This window comes from Perissodus microlepis, chromosome 7, assembly GCF_051167445.1.
Source record: "Perissodus microlepis isolate ML-2025 ecotype Zambia chromosome 7, ASM5116744v1, whole genome shotgun sequence".
Lineage (NCBI taxonomy): Eukaryota > Metazoa > Chordata > Actinopteri > Cichliformes > Cichlidae > Perissodus > Perissodus microlepis.
Window position 1 is genome coordinate 60,470,015 of NC_140467.1, and position 14,194 is coordinate 60,484,208.

General features: G+C 39.9%; 2 protein-coding genes across 2 annotated transcripts; both read left to right on the top strand.

The window, feature by feature from the left end:
• Nucleotides 1-830: 830 nt before the first annotated feature.
• LOC146384407 (olfactomedin-4-like) lies at nt 831-4,667 on the top strand. Its single transcript, XM_084932486.1, has 9 exons — nt 831-843; nt 1,574-1,623; nt 1,709-1,825; nt 1,890-2,108; nt 2,352-2,505; nt 2,599-2,826; nt 3,420-3,588; nt 3,722-4,153; nt 4,640-4,667. Exons 1-9 carry the CDS (start codon nt 831-833, stop codon nt 4,665-4,667), a joined length of 1,410 nt encoding a protein of 469 aa, XP_084788612.1.
• Nucleotides 4,668-7,659: 2,992 nt separating this feature from the next.
• LOC146384408 (olfactomedin-4-like) lies at nt 7,660-12,398 on the top strand. Its single transcript, XM_084936368.1, has 7 exons — nt 7,660-7,763; nt 7,883-8,005; nt 8,074-8,292; nt 8,566-8,719; nt 10,879-11,106; nt 11,662-11,830; nt 11,910-12,398. Exons 1-7 carry the CDS (start codon nt 7,710-7,712, stop codon nt 12,343-12,345), a joined length of 1,383 nt encoding a protein of 460 aa, XP_084792494.1. The 5' UTR covers nt 7,660-7,709; the 3' UTR covers nt 12,346-12,398.
• The last annotated feature ends 1,796 nt before the right edge of the window (nt 12,399-14,194 follow it).

Sequence of the window (14,194 nt, forward strand, 5' to 3'; positions counted from 1 at the left end):
TTCAGCTTTATTCAGCTGTGTGAAAACAATAACTCAGCCAAACCAATTTACTCAGCAACAAATAAAACACTGAAAATAGCCAAACAATAACATTTTTAAGTTATCTAAGTGACTTATATATCGTGTTTAACCTGAGTAGCGAAAGACCGAGGGGGACCTGAAAACGATGTGCCGGGAGTATGCTGTTCTCTCAAGCTGATGGGTAACAGATGTCTCCGAAAATGTCGGAGCACTTTTGCAAAAATGTGGTGTCTTGATAAACTGAGTAGATATCTGAAGCTCACACTGCTACATTCTTGTCTGAAAAGATCTTAAAGGTTTATTTTGTCACACAGAAAGAAGTAAGAAGAGAAATATTAAAACTAAGTAGCTGCCACGATTGTTGGAAACTGGGCGCTGGGCCGCGCTATGAGTTCTGGGATAGGGATGGGCCACGAAGGATAGGTTGGGCCACGAAGGATACACCTGAAATGAAGGACACATCTGTCAGCCGCATTTGTAGTATCCTTCGAATTGGGACAGCCTTCGTCCCCTGGCTGTGACTTAATCGGTCTACAAATGCAGCAGGATGCAGCCTAGGAATTGAGACACGGCGATAGCGTCGGTATGTTACGTTTTGGGATGAGAATGTGTTGCTTTAAAATCTTTCAGTTTTTCTCCAGTTGACTCATTTCTGTTTGCTGGTTTTTGTCAATAATTATAAAAGACAACATATGAGAATGGAGACCTCAAATGTTTACCAGATATGTTTATCGATATTTCATATATAAAAAAGGAAAAACATGATACATTTTTTCAAAACTATAGAAATTGTTTTCCTCACATCCTAAATGTTATTGAGTGGTGAGTTAATCAACCCATAAAAATACATTACAAATCAAATCAGTTAAATTAAACTGAACTGAGCAAGCGTGCAGGATATCACCAATTCCAGTTGTGTAGCACAAGTAACGATAACAACTGCACAATTTGAACACTTAACAGGCACAAAAGCCACGTGGTGGTGATTAAAACATAGCATGGATAGCAACCTCTAGAGTTAAAAATTAATTGTGAATGGTATAATTAGACATGACATGATTTTTCTTTCTGTGGTATTTTTTGCACTCATGTAGATTTTTCACTTCCTGTTCCTGAAACCTGTTACTACATCTTCCATTGAGAGATGCTGCATATGAAATGTCCTTAAAATCCTGAAAAAAAGGTGCATGAATCAGTTGTTTGGATTATCTTTGTATATTCCACGTATTCCAACTTTTATTATCAGATGCGCAGGAATGTGCTTATTCAGTTAAGGTGTAATAGTTTTCTGCATTTTTTTATTGTTGCTTTTATTCCACTGTGTCGCAGTATCTGTAGTAACAGTGCGTTTTTCTTTTTTCCTCTTTGTGGCTATTGTTTCTTGTTTAAGTTGTTCTCTTTCTCTCTTTGTGTCGTGCTTTCTCTCGCTTTCGTTCTGTGTCTGTGATTGTCAACATTTTTTATTTCTTCTCTAGACGTTCGCACGATTCCTCACAAGTTTGATGTTGCTGCTTCAGTCAGACACACAATTTTCTCTCTGGTCCAACATGAGGCTGTATTTTTATCATTCCACTGTGTGCTCTGCTCAGCGTCACCAAGCAGGTAAGAAACACTGAAGCCTCAGGTCAAATAGAAATCTTTTTAAAACTTTAGTACAATTCATAATACACCACCCTTACATTTTCAGGAGCATACAGAGTGTACATGCGAGCTGAATAACTCAGAGAGAATATTCCCTCATGAAAAACTCAGAAAAGTTGAAAGCAGTACATCAGACTGCAAAAGCAACATCATCCCACAGAAGGTAAGTTACCCTGCGACTCATAGTGTCATTCTGTTTGTTTGTTTTACCACTGCTGTCTCTGCAGTCTGTGGAGCTGAAGAGTCTACTGCAGGGGTTGGAGCAACGTCTTACCCAGCTGAGCAAAGATGTGCTGATCCTGGAAAAGGAGGATGACAGAGGGCTGTATGGCGTTCTCAGCCTGTATCTTATAGAGAATGAAATGAATGAGATCAAGCAGCTGATTGACAAGCTCAACAGCACCACCCAGGAACACCAGATCCTCACTGCTAGCGCCACTCGCCAGGTGCATTCACAACCACATGCTGCAAAACGCTGACATCACCCTGAAGTGTACATCTACTATTGTGTTTTCACTATTCTATATTATAGATGGTGTTAACAGAACAGTGACATTTAATTCTGTTAAACATATTCTGTATATTCATTGTTTTAAGTGCCCTTTTGTTGATTTGTGGAGTATCAAGCCATGTTAAGAAATACATTTTTCTCTGTTTGGCTCCACATTTGAATGTCTTCTTTCTCTCAGCTGGAGATCATGAAAACAGAAATGAAAGCGCTGGAGAAGTTCGACACCATGCAGGTGATAAAGGGACGACAAACCATCGAGGTTCTGAGGACAGACCTGGACAGTTGCAAAAAGGAAGTGAAGGCACTCACCCAGCTTCCACAGCTTCCACAGGGTGAGTTATGCCTCACTTGCGATTGTTAAGAGGTTGAAACCTCTATAGGACTAGTACGGGTCACAGTTAATACACACTTTAATTTTCCTTCAGGTACTTGTCCTCGCAGCCGGCTTGTTAGTGTTACCGGGCCAGTGTTCCACACAGAAGGAGAGTATCCCGGCTTGTATTCCTATGGAGCCTGGGGCTGTGATCCCAAACCACAGAAAGGGAAAGAGAACTGGTATTGGTTGGTGATGATGACTTCCAACAACAGATACTCCAACTACATTCGTTTTTACTCCAGCCTGAACTCTCTCATTAGGGGGGTGAGCGCCCCAGGTAAGGAACTGCTGTGTAGTGTCAAACGTGCCAGTCGTCCCTTTGAAGTGGCCGATGACAGGATCTAATTCCTTTGAGATTTTTTAAAGACAATGAAGACCTGCTTTCCTTTAACTTGTGTTACTGAAAGTAAATGAGAATGACAATGACTGCAGAGCTTCACAAATGTTGAAGTCCAGTGACACAGATCATTAGAAAGTTAACATGCACTTTAATTTAACAAAAAAAAACTGACTAAAGCAGCAGGGGTGCAGTTTCGATCAAATATTACTTACTTTTAAATATACTGTGAATATTGTTTGGAATAAATTGTAAAATATTTGAAAGAAAGAAATAACTTCACCTGCATTGGAAGACTTCCTAGGAGATACTCTAGTAAATAGTTCTCATAAGAGAATAATTTAAGTCATTACCTGATAAAGTTCTATTAAACAATGTTATGTATTGATGCTTTACTAACTGTGCATATTTTAATGTGTCATACTGTGTAGATCGAAACTGCTTATTCGTTCTCTAAAAACACAACCAATGATACTTAAATTTGAGTTTCCCCATCCCACTGCTTCTTCTCCTTTCACTTCTTTTTCTGCCAGGAAATGTCTATATCCACACCTCTAACCCAACTACCAACACCATCCAGGGTCCAAATAATGTTCTGTATGGAGGGGCTTTGTACTACAACTGTTACAACCGAGATGCTGTTTGTCGTTTCAACCTCACCACCAAACACGTTACTACCTTAGAACTACACCAAGGCACTAGGTTTTTTTCCACAACTTTTTATTTGAGCTCATTACTGCAAGAATATGAAACATAACTATGATGGAAACATTCATTTATGAATAAGAATTGCTTTTTAAGTGTAAAACATTCACTGTTGTCCTCTGTTAACCAGATATAACTCAAAGGCTAACTTCTGCCACCTTGAGGAGTGTTACCCATACACTGATCTGGATCTTGCAACAGATGAATCTGGTGTCTGGGTGGTCTTCACCACCTCCCTGGACTTTGGCAACATGATCCTGTCCAAGGTGGAGGAGGGTGAACCACCTGCACTTGGAAAGACCTGGCAAACGTCAGTGTACAAGCAGGCGGTGACCAACACCTTCATGGCCTGCGGCGTTCTCTACGCCACGCGTTATGTCAACCAAGAGCTTGAGGAGATCTTTTACTCATTCAATACCGTGACGGGGAAGGAGCGGTTCAACCTAGGCATCTTCATCAGCAAGATTTCTCCCAACATTCAAGCCCTGAACTACAGCCCTGTGGACCAGACACTACATGTCTACTCTGACTCCAACATGGTTTACTATAAAGTGATTTTTGAGTAAATTCATAAAAGACTCAATTCAAATAACTGCTCCAGTAAAATAAATATTTATGAAGGTCAGAAAAAAGGGCTGAAAAACCTTAATATATGGGGTAACTTTTAAGGTTAATTTTCATAGGAATGGTTAGTGTTTAATAATTTGCTAATTTTATTAGTTAGTTTGATAATTCTTTTGTTTTTGTCTTTTACTGACTTAAGAGATTTTTTAATGACATCTTTAACTGACTTTATATAAAAGTAAAGAAAAAATTCTAATGAGAGTCAATATTTTTGTGTTTGAGGTGACAAATACTTTTGTGTTTTTGCCCCCTAACATTCTAATGAATTACATTAAACCATTTGCTGAAATGCAATATTGCCAAATTTATCTAAGCTGTATTTGATTTAAACCAGGGGTCTCGAAACCCCAGGCCTCGAGGGCTGGTGTCCTGCAGGTTTTAGATCTCACCGTGGGTCAACACACCTGAAATAGTTCATTACCAGGCCTCTGGAGAACTTCAAGACATGCTGAGGAGGTAATTTAGCCATTTAAATCAGCTTTGATGGATCAAGGACACATCTAAAATCTGAGTTCTGGAGTCCGAGACCCCTGCTTTAAACTACTTATTTTGTTACAGCTGTTACAAAATGAATAACTGATCCTTTACCCTCTAAAGTCTAAATCATTTTTGGCGCTGACCACAACTATGGCCCCAAGGCCTAAGAAAAGAGCACTTCTTTGGAAAACATGTTATGAGCTGTGCAGTAGATGTTAGTTTAAATGACCATTTGTGTTGTCCTCTAATTGCCAAGACCTAAGTGAACTACTTTTGAACCAGAACACAAATGAAATCTTCTAATGCACATCTGCACAGCAAATTAATCCAGTTTAACATTTCTAATTCAAAATGAAAATATGAACAAAGCATATTGATTATTAAGTCTAAGCATAACCAAGTTTAAGCCCATTCTTTTGTTTTAGTGCTTATATTCCACTAAAATATATCAGTGACCAACTCAGACTTCATTTGAAAATCTAAAAGAAACCTTTTAATTTCTAAAAATGTGTTTGCAATACTTTAAAACATAATCAAACTCTGTGCTAAAGGTACTACCAGAGACTTGGTGTATGTAAAGCCATTAAAGGGCTTAGAACACAAGAAATTCAACCATTGCTAAGACATTGTATGCATAACACAAACCACAATATAAAAATAAAAAATTATTATTGCAGTCTGAGTGCAAAGTGGGCACTTTCTGTTCCTAAAACTTCACTGTTACAGGATCCACAACAAAAATTCTGCACGTAAGTCTCTATAAAGCCTAAAAAAAACAAGGGTACATATTAGTCACCATCTGCCTTTATGCAGGGTCTTATTGCATCATCCAGCCACAGCACTGCGCTATGAATGCTTATTGACTAGCAGACTGTAATAGTGTTAACAGAGTGTTATTACAACAGGTTTAGACTGCTACCTGTACACAAAACTTTATCTCTGGTGATTATTCAATAAATAAAGGTTTAAGAGATGTCTGTATGAAAACAGACAATTATCTTTGTGTTGTCAGATAGACTGTACTTGGTTCTTGACATCCACTGCCTAACATTACTGTTGCTATGTTTGCTTAACCTTCTGTTTATCTGATGTCTTTAATATGGTGGCAAAAAATAGATGGACTGCTTCCAGTTGGAGACCTCAGTCTTGTATAAGGGACAATTTCAAATGGCCTTGAAATACCCATCTTGGAATCTGGATTCATGTTCTTTGTCCACTCTTGTTTGATTCATTTCATTGTGGTTTTCCACCTGTTGTCTTTGTGGTCTCTAGTTTTTGCCAGAAAAGTCGGGATCTGTGTCTGGCACCTGAGAGCTGTCTTTATCATACTCCACAGAACAAAACTGTGGTATGAACACATTTTTAATTTCTTTAGTAAATTCATGACAGCTTCCTTTGATACATTTTTTAGGGAAGGTCCAAATCACACATGTTACATCATAAATTGTCTACAGCATATTGTGAAAAAGTCCCGGTGTTAAACTGACCTGCCTGCAGTTCATAATATTATTCAACACGTTCTCATCTCAACACGTAACATACCGACAATTTGTCATAGTCGTCGGCATGAGAGCGGGTTGAATCTATAAATGTGTTTTACGTGTGACATGAAGATCAAATCTGTTCACTTTCAGATCCTGAATCACTTTGGAAAACACTATGTGCATGGTTAAGGTTAGGGTTAGGGCTGGAATGGATGGCTAGAGCCTGTGCTTCAAGTGTGTCTTACCACCACAAGTGGCTTTCTGTTCAGAGCGTTTCATAAGGACAGAAGGGTACCTTTTACGTTACTATGAGACGCTTAGGGGAGTGACAAATGTTATGTGTTGGGAAAATTAAATAGATAAAAATAATAAAATAATTTACATTTCTTGAATTTCTTGGACAAATATGTATTGCTGATCCCAGTCTGGTATAGTCTGAGTGTTGAGCTCGAAGAGTTTTCTTCTTCTTCGGCCATGTTCTCTTAATAATGCACACACTTGGTTGGTTGATTACTTTTCCCGTTTCTTTTATTGTTAGCAACACAGGAGGGAAAACCATACATTACTTCAGCAGTTCGCGCTTCGGAACACCAGGAACAGGAAGTGAAGTAATCTATAATCACCAAAATAAAATCCTTTTCAAAATAAAATGACAATCAGAAAACGTCTTTCACAACATAAGATAAATTAATATATTTACTCATGAGAACACAAATCTAACACTGAGGCATAAATAAATTATGCATTATTTTAGCACAGACTGCTCACATGATACGGTTAAAAGAGCTTAGCGTGCACCAAAATGAGGTAGTGGCTAACACACTGCTTGAATAACAAAGACCAGAACGAAATATAAAATTCAAATGGTGCAATTGGACACATTGTGATTTTAGTCTCTGGCTATTTTATGACTTGTCTCATTTTCAAGTCACCGCAGGTTTAGCTGTGACTCATACACATTATAAAACAAAAAATGTTCCTAGCATAAACTTTACTGTATGTAGCAAATACAGTAAAATTATAGTAAGTAAATATATTGTATAAAGTTTATTTTGTATTATGTTTTTTGTTGTGTGTTCTAATAGTGTTTAAGAGTGCATTTGAGCAAACTGTTGCAAAGACTCAGATTGCACTGACAGTTTTAAATCTGCAAAGAAACTTGTTGATGCAGTGGGTTTGCTAAAATATGTGCATGTCAGTAAACACAGAAAAATCATATCTTGAAGAATGCAGTGTTGTGTTTCGTAAGTCATTACTGCCATTGGCTCTGAGAATCCATATTGATTAAATTCGTAGATGATTAAATGTCCTGTGCTGAACAGCAGTGAAAAGGGGAAAACAACTTCAAAAAGTTTTTGTAATTAACAAAAAATGTCATGAAAAACAGTGACAAATGTCACTGAGATGCATGATGCATGAAATACAAACACACCCACATCCACTTCCTCACATACGGAGGTTAGCGGGAATGTTCACAAGCTGCTGCAGCAGTTTACAGATGGTTTTGTTCAGCTCTACTCTCTGTGATTCACCATGAAGCTGTACGTGATCATTTCACTGTGGGCTCTGCTCACATTCACCCATCAGGTAAGAAATACTGAAGACTTCCTTTAAATGATAAAATATCCATTTTGAATAAAGCGACAAATACAAAATCCCACTAAATGCTGCTGCTTATTTCACTTAAAAATAAATTTAAATTTCAGGCTCCTCCACGAGAAAAGTGTGCATGCGAGCTGAATAACTCAGAGAAGGCATTCCCTCATGAAAAACTCAGGATAGTTGAAACCAACGTATCAGACTGCAACAACAACATCACCCCACAGAAGGTAACTAGTCTTTTAAAGCTCTCATGCTGTGTGTCTCCATTCCTGGTTAATCACTGCTGCCTCTGCAGACTGTGGAGCTGGAGAGTCTGCTGCTGGGGTTGGAGCGTCGTCTTTCCCAGCTGAACAAAGATGTGCTGATCCTGGAGAAGGAGGATGACGGAGAGCTGTATGGAGTTCTCAGCTTGTATGTTATAGAGAATGAAATGACTGAGATCAAGCAGCTGATTGACAAGCTCAACAGCACCACCCAGCAACACCAGATCCTCACTGCTAACGCCACTGAACAGGTAGATTCACAACCATATGCTGCAAAACACTGACATCACTCTAAAGAGTATATTTACTATTGTTTTTACACTGTCTTGTAAAATCATCATCACAGTTATGTTATGTTATGTTATGTTATGTTATGTTATGTTATGTTATGTTATGTTATGTTATGGAAACAAAAAGTCTTGAAATTAGGTCAAAAGAGCATTTTGAAAAATATTTGATATTGATAAGTGTGTTGTATTCATTTTTCTATTTCGCTTGATCTTTTAACATCTGCTGTCTCCAAGCTGGATAACCTGAAAGCAGAGATGCAAGAGCTGGAGAGGTTCGACACCATGCAGGTGATAAAGGGACAGCAAGTCAACTCTGCTCTGAAGGCAGATCTATTCAAGTGCAACAAAAAAATGAACACTACCGTCACACCAACCGAGCCTCCACAGGGTGAGTCTAACAACCAGGTGGGGTTGGATGGCCTGAAGGGGTTAATAAACCGTTTTACAGAAGACCAAACATGAACTAAACTGAGCTCAATACAATGAAACTAAAAACCATCAAAACAAAGACGAGTTATGAAGGCATTGCCAACCTATTTGAAGGCCATTATTGTATAATGTGAAGGATTATTGGCATGTGGTCAACATTTGCCTTATTTACCAAAAACGTATTAAGTACTTTCCAGGATCCTTACTTGTCAGAATCGATTATAAACGTAAATGTGTTAATAACTCACCGTGGCTCAGGGGGTTGGGAAGCGTATCTGTAACCGGAAGTTCGCTGGTTCGATCCCCGGGCTCTCTGTCCTGGTCGTTGTGTCCTTGGGCAAGACACTTTACCCTACCGCCTACTGGTGTTGGCCAGAGGGGCCGATGGCGCGATATGGCAGTCTGCCCCAGGCCAGCTGTGGCTATAACCGTAGCTTGCCTCCACCAGTGTGTGAATGCGAGAGTGAATGAATAGTGGCATTGTAAAGCGCTTTGGGTGCCTTGAAAAGCACTATATAAATCCAATCCATTGTTATTATTATTAATAATGTCTGTCTAAACTTTTTCCCGTGATTATCTTGATGTTGGCTTGAAATGAAATATCTCCCTCTACTGTTACTGCAGCTTACTGCAACTTCTGCATGCGTGTACATTTCACATTTTGGAGAGGCAAAGCATGAAATGAACCGGCGTGTCTACTCCACGCTTTGTTGTGATATCGGGTTGCCTCGGTATACAAAAGTATTCTAGAGACAAGTAGGAGGCCATTTGTCTGACAGCTGGTTCAATTCAATTCAATTCAATTCAATTCAATTCAATTCAATTCAATTCAATTTTATTTATATAGCGCCAAATCACAACAAAAGTCGCCTCAAGGCGCTTCATAGATACAGAGAAAAACCCAACAATCATATGACCCCCTATGAGCAAGCACTTTGGCGACAGTGGGAAGGAAAAACTCCCTTTTAACAGGAAGAAACCTCCGGCAGAACCAGGCTCAGGGAGGGGCGGCCATCTGCTGCGACCGGTTGGGGTGAGAGAAGGAAGACAGGATAAAAGACATGCTGTGGAAGAGAGACAGAGGTTAATAACAGATATGATTCAATGCAGAGAGGTCTATTAATACATAGTGAGTGAGAAAGGTGACTGGAAAGGAAAAACTCAATGCATCTTGGGAATCCCCCGGCAGCCTACGTCTATTGCAGCATAACTAAGGGAGGATTCAGGGTCACCTGGTCCAGCCCTAACTATATGCTTTAGCAAAAAGGAAAGTTTTAAGCCTAATCTTAAAAGTAGAGATAGTTTCTGTCTCCCGAATCCAAACTGGAAGCTGGTTCCACAGAAGAGGGGCCTGAAAACTGAAGGCTCTGCCTCCCATTCTACTTTTAAATACTCTAGGAACAACAAGTAGGCCTGCAGAGCGAGAGCGAAGTGCTCTAATAGGGTGATATGGTACTACAAGGTCATTAAGATAAGATGGGGCCTGATTATTTAAGACCTTGTATGTGAGGAGCAGGATTTTGAATTCAATTCTGGATTTAACAGGAAGCCAATGAAGGGAAGCCAAAACAGGAGAAATATGCTCTCTCTTTCTAGTCCCTGTCAGTACTCTTGCTGCAGCATTTTGGATTAGCTGAAGGCTTTTCAGTGAGTTTTTTGGACATCCTAATAATAATGAATTACAGTCGTCCAGCCTGGAAGTAATAAATGCATTAACTAGTTTTTCAGCGTCACTCTGAGACAGGATATTTCTAATTTTAGAGATGTTGCGCAAATGGAAGAAAGCAGTCTTACATATTTGTTTAATATGTGCGTTGAAGGACATGTCCTGGTCAAAAATGACTCCAAGGTTCCTCACAGCGTTACTGGAGGCCAAGGTAATGCCATCCAGAGTAAGAATCTGGTTAGATACCATATTTCTAAGATTTTCAGGGCCGAGTACAATAACCTCAGTTTTATCTGAATTAAGAAGCAGAAAGTTAGCGGCCATCCAGGTCTTTATGTCTTTAAGACATTCCTGCAGTTTAACTAATTGGTGTGTGTTATCTGGTTGTACTATGCACTGCATCCATAAAAGTAGCAGCAGAAAGAACAACTGTTACACACTTCTCCCCTCAGGTACCTGTCCACGCAGCCGGCTTCTTAATGTCACTGGACCAAGGGTCTACACAGCAGGAGAATATCCTGGCTCGTACGCTTACGGAGCCTGGGGTCGTGATCCCAGACCAGAGGAAGGCAAAGAAAGCTGGTACTGGCTGGTCATGTTGACTTCCAGTAATATATATGCCCACTATGTTCGTCTTTACAGCAGTCTGAGTTCTCTCATCATTGGAGTGAGCGTCCCAGGTAAGGAACTGCTCTCTTCTTGTGGTTAATTGTCAGAGGTACAATTTATGTAACAAAGCATTTTGGGTTTTATTGCAATCACTTTGAAGTGGTTTGTTGATTTTATGTAAAAAAATCATTCAGCCTGCAGGTTTACCAGATTTTGTGGTAAAACTTGAAGGAAAGCATAGAGAATATAAAGTAATTTTATTCGGCATATCCACAATACCTAACTATTTGAGGCATTCAGCTCAACAGTTGTGCAGATCTTTACAAAGATTAATGTGCACTTTAATTTGTAAATGAAGACTGAGAGAGACTGATAAGCATTTGGTGGACTAGCAACTACTTGTTGGCGCAGGATAGTATCTTTCTTTTTCACCAACGAGTGCTGGTCCTGCACACGTGCATAGTCAGTTCTGCCTTGGTTCCTTCTGAGACCTACATTTAGAAAGTCCTTATGAACAATTTTTTTGCAGTTCTTCTTATTAATGACACATTTTTTTACATACTAGAAATTGTTAAACTATTTTCTCACATTTATTCTTCCTTATCGTTCGTCTTCTTCTTTTTCAGGTAACGTCCAGATCCACTCCTCAAACCCAACTACCAACACCATCCAGGGTCCAAATAATGTTCTGTATGGAGGGGCTTTGTACTACAACTGTTACAACCAAGATTATGTTTGTCGATTCAATCTCACCACTAAAAGTGTCACGACCTTACAACTACCAAAAGGCACCAGGTTTGTCTTGGACCTCATTACTGCATGAAATGCTGAGTAACTATGACAGAAACTTTCACTGCTATCCTCTGTTAACCAGGTACAACTCAAAAGGTAACTTCTGCCATCTTGAGGAATGCTACCCATACACTGACCTGGACCTGGCAACAGATGAGTCTGGTGTCTGGGTGGTCTACACCACCACTCAGGACTTTGGCAATTTGGTTCTCTCCAAGCTAGAGGAGGGTGAAACACCAGTGCTTGGAAAGACCTGGCGCACTTCAATCTACAAGCGGGCAGTGACCAACACCTTCATGGCGTGTGGCGTTCTCTATGCAACACGTTACATTAACAAGGAGGTCGAGGAGATCTTTTACTCATTCAACACCGTGACGGGACAGGAGAAGTTCAACATTGGCATCTTCATGAACAAGATGTCTACCAACATTCAAAGCCTAAACTACAGCCCTGTGGACCAGATGCTGCATGCTTACTGTGACTCCAACATGGTTTCTTACAAGGTGTTGTTTGGGTAAATTGATATGTTGATGCTTAAAGCCAATTTTCACATAAATGAAATAAACATTAAAACCTCCCTACTTCCTCCTTGTGATGTTTGCCATTTAGGTAAATGGTAAATGGCCTGTATTTGTATAGCGCTTTACTTAGTCCCTAAGGACCCCAAAGCGCTTTACGCATTCAGTCATCCACCCATTCACACACAGGTGATGGCAAGCTACTTTGTAGCCACAGCTGCCCTGGAACGCACTGACAGAGGCGAGGCTGCAGGACACTGGCGCCACCGGGCCCTCTGACCACCACCAGTAGGCAACAGGTGAAACGTCTTGCCCTAGGACACAATGACCGAGACTGTCGGAGCCGGGGCTCGAACCGGCAACCTTCCGATTACAAGACAAACTGCCAACTCTTGAGCCATGATCACATTTAGGTGGCTGATTCTACAGGAGATATCTGCAAAGCTTTCTCCGATGCATTTACAGTTAAATTTAAATTGTGCAACATTTTAAATTCTCCTTCAAGCATCATAGAAAATCTTCCAAATTTTAAAGCTCACAATTTAAGTGCAGACCACTGAAAGTGGAAGAGCTCTTGCAAAGAAGTTGCAGTCTTTGAACCAACCATGAACTCCTCTGTACACCAAAGTATTCTGGAGTTAATAGTGAATCCAATTGTCTGACAGCTGGTGCCCAAATGGGGTCATTCAACGGGAAAATGATGCCACACAGCAGCAAATCTACAACTGAATTATTAAAAAAGCAAAGAAAAAATCAGGGCGTTGCAATGGCACAGTCAGTCCAGCTCTCAACCCAGCTGAGATCCTGTGAGAGCTGTGCATAATAAAAACCTCCATAGCTTAATGAACCAAAGCAATGTTGTAAAGGAGACAAAATTCCTCCATAATGATTTCAGAGACCAGTAAAGTCATACAGAAAGATTACTGCAAGTTATTGCAAGATGGTTCTACAGATTATAAAATTATGGGCTTTATATCTTTTTACACACTGCTTCTACATCTGGCTTAGTTTTTCTTAAATAAATTATATGTCATGTGTTGTTGTTCATCTGAGGTTGTATTTAAATTATTTCCCGGTAAGGAGCAGATGGTTTTGTTATTATTATTTTCTGACATACGAAACCCTGGAATTGCAATAGGGTTTATGTAGCTACCGCAAGGATTGACATAAGCACCATGTAGAGTTATTAAACAGGGTTTATTCTGGTCTTGACAACCCGTGAGAACTGCTCACATCCGAAACAATTAAAAAAAACATCACATCAGAATACATTCTTGTGCTTTGTTTCAATCAATCAAAAGTCATTAATCACAGAAACAAACATTTCAAATACACAAACCTCGTGAGTTGGCATCCAGGAGGGGGTAACTAGCCTTTTATGGCCTTAATATATTCTTTTCTATCTTTTTTCTCACTTATTTCTTGTCTTTATCTAACTCTGAACATTACTTTATTCATATGTGGAGCTAACCGAGAGCTGCAGCGTCCAGACACTAGCTGTGTCCCAAAACGTCGGCTGCATCCTTCGGAGGACCCGGCCTTCGCGGTCTACGTGGGCCGGGTCCTTCAAAGACCGAGAAGGCCGGAAGTGCGAGGCTGTGAAATGAAACAGACGTCTCCGAAAATGTCGGCACACTTTTGCAAATATGCGATGTCTTGATAAACCAAGCAGATATTTGTAATTTACACAGCTACTTTCTCGCCTGAACATATGTTAAAAGTTTATTTTGTGACCCAGAAAGATTAATAAGTCTACTTTTAAAACTCAGTAGCGGCCGCCATTGTTGGCAGCAGAAATTTGGCTGGGCCGCGCTATGAATTCTGGGATATGGTGGGCCACGAAGGACAC